The 17,332-nt window shown below is 36.1% G+C and overlaps 2 protein-coding genes and 1 long non-coding RNA gene across 4 annotated transcripts; 2 read left to right on the top strand and 1 right to left on the bottom strand.

The window, feature by feature from the left end:
- Positions 1-1,407: 1,407 nt before the first annotated feature.
- Positions 1,408-5,253, top strand: LOC120283868 (probable splicing factor 3A subunit 1). Of its 2 annotated transcripts, XM_039290638.1 has the most exons (6): positions 1,408-3,692; positions 3,790-4,080; positions 4,274-4,543; positions 4,627-4,677; positions 4,922-4,990; positions 5,064-5,253. In XM_039290638.1, exons 1-2 carry the CDS (start codon positions 1,524-1,526, stop codon positions 4,057-4,059), a joined length of 2,439 nt encoding a protein of 812 aa, XP_039146572.1. In that variant the 5' UTR covers positions 1,408-1,523; the 3' UTR covers positions 4,060-4,080; positions 4,274-4,543; positions 4,627-4,677; positions 4,922-4,990; positions 5,064-5,253. The 2 variants fall into 2 exon arrangements, with proteins under 2 accessions (XP_039146572.1, XP_039146570.1); XM_039290636.1 differs by having other exon boundaries at positions 3,790-4,543.
- Positions 5,254-7,481: 2,228 nt separating this feature from the next.
- LOC120283869 (epoxide hydrolase B-like) lies at positions 7,482-9,180 on the bottom strand. Its single transcript, XM_039290639.1, has 4 exons — positions 8,664-9,180; positions 8,415-8,579; positions 8,016-8,251; positions 7,482-7,605 (listed from the first exon to the last, which is right to left on the bottom strand). The coding sequence occupies exons 1-3, from the start codon at positions 8,979-8,981 to the stop codon at positions 8,018-8,020; spliced, it is 717 nt and encodes a 238-aa protein (XP_039146573.1). The 5' UTR covers positions 8,982-9,180; the 3' UTR covers positions 7,482-7,605; positions 8,016-8,017.
- Positions 7,601-14,016, top strand: LOC120283870. The gene is made up of 3 exons (XR_005543394.1): positions 7,601-7,783; positions 8,033-8,181; positions 13,892-14,016. It is a non-coding gene; the product is annotated as an uncharacterized LOC120283870 (long non-coding RNA).
- Positions 14,017-17,332: the final 3,316 nt, after the last annotated feature.

The raw sequence follows: 17,332 nt of genomic DNA, 5'->3' as shown, positions 1-17,332 counted from the left end.
GCATTTTTTGAAAAACCACAAGTCTAAATTAATAATTAAAATAAATATCAAGAATTTCAACTAATATTTTTATTCATGTCTACAATAATAATTTCGTCCAAGTATTTATAAAAAAAAAGTCTACCAAAACTACAAATAATAATTTCATGCATTTTTTTTAAAAAAAAAACACAAGTCTAAACTAATAATTAACATAAATATATCAAGAATACAACTAATACTTGCATAATTAAAATAAGATAAGCCTACAAAACTATAACTAAAAATAAAAATAAATAAATCATGACTAACCTTGTTAATCGGCGACTTTCAAAATGTAAAAAATTAAGAGATAACCTAAATTTGCATCAATCCAATTCTCCAAATCTCTAAGACTCCAACTTGTAATATTAAGCCTTGATAATGTTGACTAGAAATAATTAAACTCCAAGAATCCAAATAATATGCCTTGAAAGAGTGAGATTAAGAGAGAATGAAAATAGGAGAGTTGAAAAATAATGAGATTAAGAGAGCATAAGAGAGTTGGGAAAGATTGATAATTGGTAAAAACTAAATAATGTGGGGATGAAGGGTATATATAGAATTTTATAAAAAATTTTTTAAAAAAAATTGACTTTTTCAAAATTTAAAATTTGAATTTAAAAGCTCAACGATTGTAATAGTCGTTAGGCTTCAATGGCTCCCAACCTGCCGGGTTACCTGACTAGTTGGGAACCGGGTTGCAACCCGATGGGTTGCAATCAGGTTCTAAGCTAGGTATGGCCCGGCAGGCCAACCTGTCGGGCCACGGGGGCAAGCCCAACTCGTAACCGGCTCGTCTCCATGACGGGTCGGTTACGATTCATTGATCCGGCCCGCCTAGTCACTGACTTGGTGGACCGTTTCCGTGCTGAATACAGGCCGGGCCGGGTTGCCGTATGGCCTGTGCCCACCACTAACCTCACCTCCTACTTGAAGTGGTGATCATAACCCCACTTCGATGTTACCAAAACACGAGAAATTATTGAAATCACCTTTTCAAGATTTTCACTTCTGCTATCCAAAAAACACATAAAGTGGTCACTGATATGATAATTTTTCTTTTAACCAAACACATAGAAGTAAACCACCTCCAATTGAACTCCACATTTTCACCATAGTGGTGTTTTCAGACTTTTATCATTTCGGTCACTCACTTCTGAACCAAACACGCCCTTAACCACATCCACAAGGACCAACGGTCGTGATAATAAATTATCATCACAAAATCAACAATCGTGAGGCAATAATGACAAAATATGAATCTCGAGGCACAGTGGTACCGACTTTCACTTCACCAATGTCCTCTTTGCTTACTTAAACTATTCCAGCGGAACACCATACCAAAACGTTTTCTATTTATAAATCAATCCAACCTGCTTTTCCCCAAACCCTAGCTCCCTTTCTTTCTCGTCAATCGCTAATCCCATGCGTTGTCCAAATCCCTAATTTTTCCCCCTCAATTTTACTCATAAAAACCCTAGAAATCAAGCAAGAAGTCGGAGATGCTGGGTCCGATCCTCCCTCTTCCGGCGCCGCCCGCCGACGGTGACTCCGGCCCTCTCCCACTTGCCCAGGTCCCTCCCGATTCGCAACCCCAAGAGACCAATGAGCCCCCGTCAGCCCCCGCTCCGGTGGCCACCCACACGCGCACGATCGGCATCATCCACCCCCCGCCGGATATCCGCCTGATCATCGACAAGACGGCGAATTTCGTCGCCAAGAATGGCCCCGAGTTCGAGAAGCGTATCCTTGCCAACAACGCCAACAACGCTAAGTTCAACTTCATCATCACCACAGATCCCTACCACGCCTATTACCAGCACCGCATCTCCGAGTTCCGATCCCAGCTCCAGTCCGCCTCCGACCCCTCTCAGCCCTCTGAACCATCTCCCTCACCCAAGCCCGACTCCGCAGCCCCTCCTCCTGATACCGCCCCTGCCCCCAAGGCTGACCCCTCGGCCCCGTTCCGTGTCCCTACCCGCAAGCCTCTTGAACCTCCTGAGGCCGAGCAGTACACTGTGCGCCTGCCTGAGGGCATCACCGGCGAGGAGCTGGATATCATCAAGCTCACAGCGCAGTTCGTTGCCAGAAATGGTAAGTCTTTCTTGACGAGCCTCACTAGTCGTGAGATCAGCAACCCTCAGTTCCACTTCTTGAAGCCCACGCACAGCATGTTCACGTTCTTCACTGCACTGGCCGATGCGTATTCGAAGGTTTTGATGCCGCCAAAAGGCTTGACTGGGAAGCTGGAGAACAGTGTGAAAGATTTGACGACAGTTTTGGAGAGGTGTTTGCATAGGCTTGAATGGGATCGGTCCCAGGAGCAGGCGAGGCAAAAGGCTGAGGATGAGATTGAGAAGGAGAGAATGGAGATGGCTATGATTGATTGGCATGATTTTGTGGTTGTTGAGACCATTGAGTTTGCTGATGATGAGGATGAGGAGCTACCTCCGCCAATGACGCTTGAGGAAGTTATTAGAAGGAGCAAGTTCTCTACTTTGGATGAGAAGGAAGCCATGGACACTGCTGAGCCTGGGAAGGAGGTTGAGATGGAGATGGATGAAGAGGAGATCCAGCTCATGGAGGAGGGCATGAGGGCCACAAGAATCGAAGAGAATGATGGTGGTGAGGAGAAGAAGGGTGAAATGAAGTCTGCAATGGGTGATGAGCCGGAGCCACCAATGAGGATTGTCAAGAACTGGAAGAGGCCTGAGGAGAGGGTGGCTGCAGAGAGGGATCCGACCAAGTTTGTGATTTCTCCCATCACTGGCGAGCTGATCCCCATCAGTGAGATGGAGGAGCATATGCGTATATCGCTTATTGACCCCAAGTATAAAGAACAGAAGGAGAGAATGATGGCTAAGATCCGTGAGACTACCCTTGCTGCAGATGATGAGATTTCGAGGAACATTGTGGGGCTTGCAAAGACTCGACCTGATATTTTTGGTACCACAGAGGAGGAAGTCTCCAATGCAGTCAAGGCAGAGATTGAGAAGAAGGATGAGCAGCCGAAGCAGGTTATATGGGATGGTCATTCAGGGAGCATCGGCCGGACTGCCAGCCAGGCATTGTCACAGGGTCTTCCGGGGGAAGAACAAATTGATTCTAATGCCAGTGATTTTAGGGCTCTAGCTGGCCCTGCTGCTCCACCACCGAGACCTGGTATTCCGATGGTTCGTCCTCTCCCTCCACCACCTGGACTGGCACTGAATATCCCTCGATTTGTTCCTCCTACCAATGTCCAGTATTCAGCCCCCGGTACTGGTGGGGGTATCATGCAGCTACCCCATCGGCCAGGTGTTTCACCATTGGTTTCATCTGCAGGGCCTCCACAAACATCCTACCATCTTAATTCATCGCAACAGCATATGGTGATGAATAGGCCACCTCACATGCCTCAGCCTATATCAATAACCCCATCAGCAATTCCTGTTCCACCACCCCCGGGATCCCAATTTACTCCTTTGATGGCCCCCCGACCGCCTTTTGGTGCCATTCCTATTCCAGCACCTAACATGCATATGGTTCCACCACTTCCTATGTCAGGGATGCCCCCACCTCCGCCTCCTGAAGAAGCTCCTCCACCGCTACCTGACGAACCTGAGCCAAAGAAACCTCGACTTGATGATTCTTCACTCATTCCGGAGGATCAGTTCCTTGTGCAGCACCCTGTAATTTCCCATATCTATGTTTTGTCTGGTCTTAGTTTTTGTGTTTGTTTTCAATTTAATGAAGTCAATTATGGTTTCTTGAAATCTTATTTTGCAGGGTTCTGCTCGCATTTCTATCTCTGTTCCTAATGTTGATGAAGGGAACCTTAAAGGGCAGGTGTTGGAGATCACTGTCCATTCCTTATCTGAAACTATTGGCAGCCTTAAGGAGAAGATCGCTGGAGAGGTTCAGCTTCCTGCTAACAAACAGAAACTGAGTGGCCGGGCTGGTTTTCTCAAGGACAATCTTACACTTGCTTACTACAATATCCGACCTAGTGAAATGCTGACCCTTGCTTTAAGGGAGCGTGGAGGAAGAAAGAGATGAACTTTCTGGACTTTAGTCAAGGTTTGGCGAGTTAATTCAATACTCAGTATCCTGTTGGGGATGTGCCTGCACATTGAAGTAGCATTTTATGGCTGAGCTTTGATTCAGGATATTGTAGTGTTGTTAATATAATCGAGCTCTTCCGTTTTTTGGAATTTGCAAGTTTCATCGAAATCTTTACTTTAAACTGATGTGATTATGGTTCTTCATGCAGATGGACATCTTGCTTTTGACCATCTTTTGGTGCATTTAGGGAAGTGCATTTGTTCCTTCAGAGTGGCAAGATGAAAATTTAATTAGCTTTTATCTGCATCTTTATATTGTATCTTACTTTATAATGTTAGACTATTTGTTGTGGACCAAATACTTTATTTTATCTAATATTGAGAATATCTTCTGGATATAATTTCTTGTGTTGCTTGCTTCTTTCTCATTACTTCGTGGTCTGCAGGTTTTGCTTTGAGATGAATGAAGTTTATTTGAGGTTTGTGTTAAAATAATCTGTTCATTGCTCACTGACTTCTAGGAAAAGTTGTCATACTTGTAAAATTGCACTTCCTTTTGCAGCATTTATCTGCATTGATCTGTTGGAACCAATTGGACAGCTTCTTGTTCCATGTATGTTCTTCTCACTGGTTTAAAATTCAGTCCGCCAGCCTTTTCATCCTTTTTTATAATTATATTTTATAAATTTAGCCAAGAAGCAATGTCGCAAAATAGCATTTGATGATGTTAAGTTGTTTTTGCACATTGTTTTTGTTAGTCAATTTCTGTATGCATTTGTGTTGGTAAATTTCAAATGTTACCAGTATGTTACCCAGCAGCAACCTGTTGAAGAGTCTCTGTTCTATTCTTATGATAGGAAAAATGATGCTAGCCTGAACATGTGATACAGTACACTCTCTTTGTCATCTCTATCTTGGAAATACAGGTAAACACGCCTTTTGTATGCTAAGTCTTCAATTTTGTGGCACCCAGTTCACTCTTGATGTTTGGCAAATTAGAATGTGGAGAAATGGTGAAGCAGCAGGCCAGATGCAGTCATTCTAAAGATGGGATCAAGTTCTTTTTTGTTTTTTTTTTTTAATATTGCGTTATAAATTACAGTGCACTCTTTTAATGTAACAAGAGAGAGTTCTTTTCTGATTTTTTTCTTAATAGCGCTTTATAAATTATGGTGCACCTTTTAATGTATAGGATTGAAAACTAACAGCTGAATATAATTCAGTAATGCAATTCTGTTTTTGTATTTATCTACGATATGGTTTTATGCTGAAATTTTGACAATGTTATATTGGTCAAACAATCTGATAGAACTTCAATTTTAAGTCATAATTTTGCTTCACCATAATTTCATTTGTAGTGGGATTCTTTATTTTACAATTGAAATCTTAGTGTATTTAACAAAAGGCCTTGTGGAATCTAAAAGGTACAAACACACGTATGAATGTGTTTGTGAGCATTGTAGTGTGCATATCAAGAGGTTTTATTTGCAATGATTGCCTTGTTATTAGGGATGGCAACGGGTAGGGTATGAGTAGGGTATGCCAAAACCCTTACCCGTACCCGTAACCCCTACCCCATACCCTGCTTCACCGTACCCCTTGCGGGTAAAAAATCATACCCTTACCCATACCCCTGAGAAGTCTGAGTACTCCGCATGAGTCCGCATTTCTCGTTGTTCAAATTATCGAATTAAATTTAAATAATAATAAAAAAATAAATTAATTATACATTATATTACAATCTTTAAACACATCCATAAATTCAAAAATTACTGAGTTGATATATATTTTGCTTATCTTAAATTATATAATCACATAAAAAATGATGTCTATTTGGGACTCGATGGTAACTCTACCTTTTTGTTTTGTTCATGTTTAACCATCTTGGTTTTTTTGTTTAAAAATTTTTTTCATATATCTACTATTTATATTTTATATAAACTCAAATTTTTATAAATATCTAGTAATATTTTGAATATAAAAAAACATTATAAGTAATTCTCATAAGTTATATCCAATTGATTTTTTTATTAGTATCTTATTTTTTTCATGATGTTCTAATAATTTTTTTATATTTGTTTATTTTTTTTAATTTAATTATGATTCTTAATATATATCTAAAAATTCAATTTTGATAATAATATCAAATATAAATATAGAAATTAAATAAAAATTTAAAAATAATATATTAAGAGAAAATTTGAAGTATTATTTTTCAAATTAATCACTTTATGAAAAATAGATATTGAGTAAATTGTGAGTAAATGTTTAGTTTTATAAAAAAATTATATATATATATATATATGAGAGGGTAAGGAGTGCAGTGCGGGTTTTACCCTGCACCTCTTCAACGGGTAAGGGTAAGGGGTAAGAGTGCAGGGTAGGGGTGAGGGCATACCCTTACCCGACCCGTCGCATCTCAAAAAAACTAACGGGTATACCGTGATCCAGTACCCGATTCCGGTCAAAGAGGGTAATACCCTCTTTGACCCAGGATCTAGTCTGGGATATCTCCATCGGGTAGGGTACAAATTGCCATCTCTACTTGTTATAGCATTTATTTGGTCAAAATATTAATCTTTATGTTAACAAGTAAATAAATAAGCTTCAAATAAGAACAAGTAAATCTTTATTTGACTCATTATGGATTGAATTTAACATGTTCTCTTTCCTGAGTAATACTGTGTGTGAGTAAACACCTGTTGCTATTGTTGGATTTTTTCTGAAGCCAACTGCACCAAACCCACTCTTATTTATTTTGCCAGCTGACTCTATTCAGTTGAATGCTCTTTGGTTGGACACTCATTATGGTGCGAAGAATGACTCTATTCAGTTGAATGCTCTTTGGTTGGACACTGATTATGGTGCAGAGAATATCAACGGCATATGATCCTGATGTATTGGGATATGTACTCCAGGTGTAGCGATGTTGTCTACTCTGATTCCTTCTCTTTATTGCCCTTTACTGGAAGGGATATCTGTATTGATCGTTGCTGAACCTTTTCCTTCAGCACTTGGTTTTTATTGTTTATTTCAATGGACCATGTCTTTTGAGAGTTTATATGAGCCTAAACAATATAATTCTCGTTCTAAGAAGGAAAAGCATCTCCTGATCAACATCCTTGATGTATTGATCTGCCCTCAGATGTTTGAATATGACTGACTGCCTGAAAGATCCTTGATGCATTGTTTCTTGAAATCTGTAAATGATAATCTGGTATGTTATGATATGCCTCATTAAGATTTGGAACAGTTGTTTGTGAATTGTTTATTATTTATTATTCTTCAGCATTGAAGCATTAAAAATCAAAAGTTTGTAACAGATTCTTCTTTCAGAAGAACAAATTGAAATCAATATATAGTACTTAGTTGTTTAAAGAGTGGGTTTTGATGAAAGAGATGATGAGCTTGTTTCACCGTTCCATTCCTGATGTATTCCTCCATACCAGGGAACTTGAGAATGTAATCCTTTTCCCCAATTATCAGCAGTGCAGGGACTTCAATCTTAGGGTTTGTGAAGCCATGTCCTTTGTGGATTGACCTAATGATACATAAATGAAGATTATGTCAGAAAATTCTTGTTTCAACCCAAAATCTTGAGATTGAACTTGTTTTCAGAATTTAAATTATGTTCTTCGATTGAAATAGTTTCTCTTTTCAGTAAATGTATGATCAGAAGCAGAGAAGATTAGTGGCAGGATATGGAACTGAATATTCAGGTTTGAAGTACCGTCATATGTTTTTTGTTTCTTTCTCCATTGTTTGCTTTTACTTAGGTGCACAGAAATTATTTATACCGTGCATAGCCTGTTCTTCCGTTTTCCTGGAAATTTTATATATCTAGTCTTTTGAATGACACTTGGAAGAAATAAGTATCTTAATAGATCACTATTATCATGGTTTCTTATTTGCTGAATGAAAACAGTGTGCTATATTTGTTCAGGATCTAACCTCTAAGGCATCTGCAGTGGATAGCTAAACCCAGAATTCTCATAGAGGGCCGTATAGCATGCGAGATCATCTTCAGTGAACCAGTGTGGCAAGGGAGTGGATGGCTCCACAAGGTCCATGATCTCCTGATCCTCCTCTGCAACCTGGAGTTCCCTCCTACAGAACAGTATGTATATGTTTCTCAGCACTCTCTTCACTTCAAATCTACCAAAATCCTTCTCTGCTCTTCCTGGTTCCTGGGTTTTTTGTTTTTTGGATCAAAATAGCAACACTCATGTTAGTGATGACACGTCAGCACATTCACATAGTATTAGTTTTAATAAGTTCATAGATGATGTGGTCATGGATGTTCAGATGGGAGGTTTACTAAACGGTGTAGTGTTAAATGGGGTATCTTACCCGCCACCTGGGTATATAGAAACCTTTGGGAAGGTCATCCAGGGAAGATGGGGAATCAGGAACAAAGGGCACACCCAAAGTTATGACACCTAGCACACGGCCTGGGTGAAGTATAGAAAAATCATTTGCTGTTTTGGTTCCAAAGTCCTTGCCAACAATGAAAGCCTTTATCACAAACAAAGGTTACACCAGTTAGAGTTTAACTTCACGATCCAAATACATATGAAGACCAGTGTGATGTATACATACCTTAGGGATGTTTAATGTGTCAAGGATGCCAAGGAGGTCACTGGTGAGGTCCTGCCATGAGGCTTTGTCCAGCTCCTGGGGTTGACCTGATAGGCCATAGCCCCGGCAGTCTGGAGCGATGGCTCGGAAGCCAGCTTCAGCCAGAGCAAGCATTTGATACCTCCATGAGTACCAGATCTCTGGGAAGCCATGGAGGAGAATGACATCCCCAGATTCACCTACACAAACCCATAGAAACTTGATAGAATCAAATGAAAAATATAATATTTCAGTATTGCTGACCTTTTCCAACATGAGCAATGTGAAGACTGATGCCATTGATGATCAGCTATGAGTGTTCAATCTTCTCCATGTTCTCTCTTAATGCTAGATCAGGAGTATACTGGAATAAGGATTGCTTTGGTTGGTTGCTATATACTATTGTGTCATGTGTTGATTAGAGAGTCAATGGAGACGAATATGGTGCTTAAGCTTTTCTGAGGTTTGGAGCAGGTGAGATTCCAGGGTAGGGCCATATCGGTAATTTGAGAAATTTGACATTGGAGCTTATATTAGTTTGAAGATTCTGAATTGCTGGTTGAAGATGCCAATTTGAACAACCATTTGAGGATTCTGGTGGTTCATGTAGTGATATTTTCTTTGATGTTCAAGTTGATTTTTTTTTTTTAAATTGTCAAATTGGAGGTTTTTCTCATCAGATATTTACAAAACAATATTAAATCTATTATTAGTGAGCCTATATTTTTTTTTATTTGACCTAACTACTAGTAGTTAGGTTGCTTAAAAAAGGCAAAGACGTGCATGAGCTTTAGTGGAACAAGTGGGTTTGGGGTCTACGCACACATCGGCGTGGGGATCAATTTTTCACAATCGATCACTATTTACATTTCTAGAAATTTCGCATTCATAATTCAAAATTTCATCATTTGTGAAAGGTTTTAATGAGGATTTAGATATTAATAAACTATTAGTCATTGGTACACATACGCACTCTTTGCGGCACACACAAACATAATGACAGCGTACAAACACTTACACACGCACAGCGTGATAGCACATACTCCCACACACACTCATTATAGCACATCGCACGCAATACACAGATAACACACTTTCGCGTACATGCAAGCTTATAACTCAATCACACAGCGTGTGCATGATTGCGGGACGTGCACATACACACACACGCATGAACCCTTCGTTTTTCATTTGCTAGTGAATGAAATACAAATTTTTCCATTGCAAGAGTGGTATATATGTGGACTTTTCTTTTTTGAAGTTGTATGAACATATTCTTAGACAGTTAGTAGATGTTTTGACAAAAAGGGAAATTTTTGAGTTGGAGTGTGTAAGAGCATGGTGTAGACTGAAGGTGTATTTAATAGAAACTTAAAATAATATGTTTGGTCACAGTTTATCTAGTCTTTTCGTTTTCAATAGATAATGTGGAAGAAGAATATCTATGTGGTTGATTCCAAATAATTGAAACTAATGAGGTTGCAGAGGAGAAAGAGATGGATTTAAAGGTATTTAGTTGAAACTTTAGAATCACGATTTACTGCAAATGGAAAAAAAAAAAAATCATGAAACCAACAAATATCATATATAAATAACTTATATATTTTCCATATATATATATATATATATATTGAGGTCCGATACTTTACTCAGGATTTTGAAGTGGTAGCAAGGGGTGAGGGGGAGTGATGGTTGTTTAGTTGAGGGAGTAAGGAGAAGTTTGAAGGGGTGCTTCACCCCTCCAAATCGGGGTCTTTTGGAGAGGTGGAGCTATTAAACAGAAATTTTAAACCTTAAATATCTATGAAAAAACCAAATTGCTCTTTATCAATTTAAGAAATTCCCATAATATCTTTTTAAAAACTAATTTCATTTTTCATATTGCTTTTTGTTTTCTCTTATTTTTTTAATTTGTCAATTTAATATTATTAATAATATATTTTTTTAGATTAAATAATATGAAATTATAAAAATATATAAAAAGAGTGATTATAGTATTTGTTTAATAAAAATGTTATTATTTGTATTAATATTAAATAAATAATATCATTACTAATATTAATATTAATAAAGTTGTACGAAATAATCCTAAATATGTATAAAAAAATAATTATGATTAATTTTATATAAAAGAGCAAATTGGTAAAATGCACATCACACTTGTCACTTCTAACAAAAAAATAAAAAATAAAAAATAAGATTACCCCTCTGCACTCTTCAAGTGAACCAAACATAAAATTTTTTCAAACTTTCCATTCTCCTCTTCTTGCTCCCCTTCACTCCTCCTGCCCCCTCCCCCTTTGAACCAAACAAGGGGTTAGGGATGACCATAGAGTAGTTAGGACGTCCCTTCAGAGCCGTTAGATGCTCTTCCAATAATACATGTCCTTCTTGCATGTTTCTCTCTCCCCATTTTTTTTTCTCTTAAGCATATCTCTCTCACCATCTTTTTTTTTCCCGCGTTTCTTCCCCTTAGGAGGAGAATTTAAAAAAAATAAAAATCCGTCCTAAACCACTTTCTCTCATACTTTTTTTTTTCTACGGAATTCTGCGGCTGTGTATTGAAAATGTTTGGTTATATATATATATATATATATTTATATGTCTCATTATATGGATATAAATTTTAAAAATATATAAAATATATAATTTATAATATATTTGTGTGTATATATATATATTTAAATCCTATATATATATATATATATATCTTTGTGTGTGTCCCTCCATCACGCACAACCTATCTCCCTGGCTCATTTTGTACAATTGATAGGAAAAAAACAACCATCTCATGAATTAAATATATATACTCTAATGAAAAGAAAAAATAATACTTAGAACCCCGTAGGCAATAAGCGTTCTCTATTTAAGAGATTGCCAAAGAAACAAACTGAAAGTGCTTAGTTACGGTGATTTACTGACCTTTTAGGAAAATCCCCTTGCCCTGCAATCTTGGAGGGGTAAAACCATTATTTCTCTCACAGAGGACCCACACCCGGGCCTATGAATAGTACTGATGAATCGTTTTATTTTTCAAATAAACATGATAAAGACACATTTAAAAGCCTCACCATATATAGTACAGATATTTATTTAGTTAGCTTTTAGTTCAAGTTGCCAATAACGTGTTTCAAATAATGTTTTTTTTTGGGCTCTTACATGTATATACATAATACATACTATATACATGCAATATGTTAAGGGAAACAATGTAATATCTTGTGAGTCGAGTTAGACAGTTAGTCAATAATTTAAAGTATAGATAATGAAAAAACATACACACCCAAATAGATATACATGCAGTTAAGGAAATGATACTTAAGTAGGAAACTTAGAAGGATATATGTAGGGGTGAGCCAAAAAAAAAAAAAATTATTCGATGATCCGATTCATGTTAAACACTGCTATTGGATTTGCAACTCGGAGAAACACTGTGGATCCCACCTCCCTTAAGTAAGGAAAAAAAAAACTATTGCTTTTATGAAAGAAAAAAAACAGTTGCTTTTATTTTCACATTCTTTAGCCCGTGAAATCTCTCTATCTTTTTTCCTAAATCCATGAGCCTCTCTTCCATTTGTTTCTTCACCCAACTGGAACTCCCTATTCCTTAGCCTCAATGTCGACCTCACCGCTAGCCATGCCACCACCTTGGGTTTGGAGCTTCAAAAGATAATTCGGCGGCCAAAAACTTCATCTATCTTCCTTTGTGCCTCCCTTGTTTGGTGAGCCGATGGGCATCATAGACTTTTTCCCTTGCATGCCGTGGAGCTAAAAGCGGCCTCAAGGGTTTGTTGTTGGCCTAATTTTCGCCATCCAACCTTGTAAGTTTTTTTTTTTTAATTTGCAATTGCCAAGTTTGTGGGTAAAATGAGATGATGCTAGCTTATTATATTTTTTTTACCCCAACTGGTTAGTTCTTCTTTGCTTTGCTAGTAAAGGATATTAGTTTGTATTAATAGCATGTGCCTTATTTGTCTATGTGGTTAATTGCTAAGTTTTAGTTATGCCCATAAGGTGTTTGTTGAAATGCTATTTTCCTTGAAACATGATTTTTGGCTATTGTATGGCTAAATTATCTCGTGATTAGATGTTTAGCGTTAGATAGAGTAGAAAGTGAGTCTTTGAATCTTGCTATGGGCTTTGATCCATGTTTTGTGTATTGTTAAATTATTGTTTTGAGCTATTTTGATTATGCTTTTAGGGTCGTTCAAGAATGATTGATCTTGTGTTCGAATGGGAGTTAGATTTTGGGGTCTCCAAGTAATTAAACCACCTATAAATATTAATATATGATGTATTCGTGACACTTGTAATTAAATTATTTCTTCTATTATTTGGTTACATAATTATCTTACTAGTAAATTATGCATTCTTAACTAACATTGATTTCAGACTAACCTTTTGGTTAATTCTGTGTATTATATTATTTTTGGAATTTGTTTAAGAATGTGAAAATTTCTTGATTGTTTGATGATTCAAGATGCTTATTCCGTTCTGACAGTTATTTACATTTGATTTATGTAATAATTTAATTATTTAGTAAATTGTAATATATACTGTTTCAGTAAGTTATCTCTTTTGAATTCCAAGTTATTTGTTATATATGTGTGTGTATATATATATATATATATAACTTTGGCTATTATTTATGGTTTTGCTAAATGTGTTATTGTTGATATAATTGGAAATATTTTGCTAGAAAAAGGGATTACTGAATTCTAGTATATTGCGTTGACGATAATTTTTGGACCCGACATATTTTTGCTATAGAAACTTGTAGTCCCCAATTAATTATGCAATAATCATGTCACTAGGGATTAAACACTGACCGTGTCGACACGTACTTCTGACATAGAAACTATAGTTTCGCACATTCCGTCGGTGAAGAATAATGGCTTCTGATATTCTGGCTCGGGTCACCGAGGGTAAACATATGAGCTCTGAAATCTGACTTGGGTCACCGAGTTTAAATAAATGAGTTCTGATGTTTTGTTTTGGCATTAGTTGTTTGGGGGACTTATATGCTCATTATTTTGGTAAATTAAATCTGTTTTGAATTATTTCTAATTTATGGGTTCATTTTGATATTTATTTGATTATGTTACATTTTGTATGTTTCTAAAAAGCATTGAACATTTTGTGATCCCGATATTTTTAGTGGTTGCTTACTGGGCTCCCAAGCTCATTAAGTTGTTCTTAATTCTTTTCAGGTCAGAAGAAAGTTGGGGGTTGTAGTTTAGCGGGCTGTCAAGTATTTGTTTTTTCCTCTAGTGTATTTGAGTTGTATTTTCTACCTTGTCGTAGTCCTTGAAGTTGTATTTAGAAGTTGATGTATTTTGTTATCTGTATTTCATGACTTTGTTAGATTGTTTTGCTTGAAGTAGGTTTTTGGGCTTTGCGTGCTTATGGGATTTCTGCCATGTGGGTTCGATGCCGTTTGTCCACCGCCGGGCCTGGTTCAGGGCTTGACAAACACCTTGCAAACCTGGAAGCATCATCAATCGAAAACCAACAAAGATGAAAAGAGGAAGAAGAAGAGAAGAAGAAAAGATTTGGAGGAGAAGAGGAGATCTTCATTCAATTGATCACCATTACAGTGAGAGTGAGCTATTTATGTGCTCTCGATTTGTACAATAGAGGGAAAACAATGCCAACTAACACCTGTAACTTACTCCGTTGAGTTGTCATAACTAATCTAGCTCACCCAATGGCCTTTCCCATCTCGTCATAACTAACCTCTCTAGCATGGCATCAATGTAACTGATTTGGGAACACGTGACCCTGTAATGAAGTTATAAACTAGAGTAAAACAACTCCCGCTTTCTCATCTTCAATTTTGTGAAGAGTAACTGAAATCTTCTCATCTTTTTATATTTTCAATAAACTTAAGCTCTTAAACTTAAGCATCGCCAATAATTTGGTATCCGATTTTTTTTTACCATAATTTTGTGAGTTTCATATCCGAGAAAATGGATCAGGTTTCCGATTTGTATTTTTAACATGAAAACCGGATCAGATCCGGGTCGAAAGGAAACAAACACTACGTACTCAAATACCATCAGGTTTTCAGTATATTCTTATATATATTTATATATATATTGATAAATTTAAATTTTACATGGGATAAAAAAGAAAAATAATCCAAATCCATAATCTAATCCCTTCAAGAGTTATATATATGTTTATATTAAAATCTAAATACATAATCTAATCAATTTAAGATTTATATATACTAATAAATTTAAATTTTATTGTGGATACAAGTAAAAAAAAAAAATCTAATCCCTAATCCAAAAAGTTATATTCTTTTTTCTTTTCTTTTTTTAATTCCTCTCTTATTATAGTCCTCATCTCCTCATGTTTTCTCTCTAGCTTCATTATTGATAAGACGTTTGATATTACAGAAGATATTTGATTTCTTTTTTCTACTACTTAGAATTGATAAATATTTTTTATTATTTTTGTTATGATTTTTTGTATAGAAAATAATATAAGATTTTAATCCTCTTTGTAAGTTATAAGTTTTCATATTTGTTTTTTTTTTTAAATTTAATTTTATTATATAAAAAAAATTTCATAAGACAGATAAACTTAAATTTGGATCAGATATCTGATTCAGTTTAAATTGGGTACCTAATTTTTGGTATTCGGTTTAAATTGGGTCGAGTACAGAGCAATTTTTTGTCTATCTGCAAAACTGAATCGGGGTACATGGTTTTGCTCACCAAAAGATATATGTATATGAATTCTTGAAATAAACCACCTTTGGCATCATTTTGTTGGTGACTTTTGCAAGTTAGCTTTCTTAAACCACCTTTGGCATCATCACTTTTATATTCTTAAGTGTTTTGATTCATCATTATAGGATGAATTGTGTGTGTTTCACTGAGAAGGAAATTTACAAAAGAGAGAAAAGGGCTTTCATTTTCTAGTCCCAACCCTAGAACTCTCTTATATATGAAATATGTATATGCATATTATTCAATATGTTTACAGTTGGTTTATGGACAATTGGGCTTAAGGTTGTTTGTAAATGATTGGGCTTGAGATGGGCCTACTGTATCCTAAACATATCTCTATAAGCTGAGTTGTGGGCTATCCATGCATAATTTGGCACTAAAGGCTAGGAAAAGTGAAGGGCCAAGTGGCTAGGTGAGAATGTATGCAACTTAAAGTTTAGTTCTAATGTGTTGGATTTTGACCTCTTTCAAGTGCACCTTGTCTCGAACAAAATAAAGATTTAAATCTATGTGCTTGGCCCTTGCATGGAATCGGAATTGAGGCCATCTGCATTGTGCTTTGGTTGTCGCATAGAACTAATGGTGTGGGGAAAGTAGGAAATACTTGGAGCTTTGGGAGTAGGGATTTGATCCAGAATAATTAAGCTACAAGATTGGAAGTACTTCGATATTCTGCTTCACAATTTGATCTAGAGTAAACTAGACATCAAAATCAAATCTCCACTTTTCAAATGAAGAACATTAAGATCGGAATATGTTTACCCAAAACCAACTTGATCGGACTTCAAATGATTGTCCGATTGCTAATTTGATGAAACTTGCTACAGAATCGAATCTCTCACAAACTCTCTTTCTTTCTTTTTTTTTGTTTCTCAAACTGTCTGCAAAAACAACGACATATCGAGAAAATTGCTGATAAAACATTATTAAAAATCCTAATGGGTTAACATAATATGGGCCTCACAAACTTTGGGCTTTCTCCACATAGATATAAGCCCAACAATTGAGATGGTAACTCCATATCTGTGCATAACCCATAACCCTAATGTGAGTTGTCCATATTTCATTAATTAACCAACACCTCTTGAATAAGGTAAGCATTATTCTTTTTTTTTTTTTTAATACTTAAACGTGGATGGTTTAAATTTGAGTCTTGGCTTATTAAATCATTTAATTAGATTATTTTTTTCCCAAAATTTAAAATTTAGTTATTGAAAGGAAATTGTTTAAACTGTATTAGTGTTTTATTTTATAGCTTATTTAATCAGAACCTCTCTTAAGTTCTATCAGTTTCGGACACTGGGTTAAAAGATATTTAATCAAATCTCATATGTGAAAATAGATATATATGCCAAGTTCCAATTTCTACCAACAAACTGAGTGGCCAGACTACTATCAAAAGAAAATTCAATAATAACCATAACATTCAACCAACAAATTCTCCATAAACATAAACAAATATCTAGATCATATAATAGAAAAGGAAGAATCAAATATAATTGATTAATGCTTGTCAATAATTATTTTGTTAGTGTTTATTCAAAAATTATGAATCATTGCTAACTATAGACCAGGAGTATAAACGATATATGGAACTTTTGAAAACGATAGTGAAATCATGCTATTGCATTGACATGAAACCCCCTATCTAAAGGTAAGAAAACCCCAATTTAGCTACCAATGATAATTGCAAGTTGATGTACAAAAATAACGGCAATACATAGAATAAACCAGATTGGGAGGATATGCCCATCTGATGCTCAACAGAGTCCCCTTAAGAATAATTTTTTGAAACAACAACAGTAAACTGATAAAAAACATATTATAGAAAAATCATGCTTTGTCTTATCTGATTATGAATAACATCCCCCTTTGAAAGATACTTGTTTCCATAGTAAGAACCATCAAATT

The sequence above is a fragment of the Dioscorea cayenensis genome, chromosome 19, assembly GCF_009730915.1.
Source record: "Dioscorea cayenensis subsp. rotundata cultivar TDr96_F1 chromosome 19, TDr96_F1_v2_PseudoChromosome.rev07_lg8_w22 25.fasta, whole genome shotgun sequence".
Lineage (NCBI taxonomy): Eukaryota > Viridiplantae > Streptophyta > Magnoliopsida > Dioscoreales > Dioscoreaceae > Dioscorea > Dioscorea cayenensis.
The sequence above is the reverse complement of the archived record's forward strand: the minus strand, read 5'-3'. Positions and strand labels throughout refer to the sequence as shown.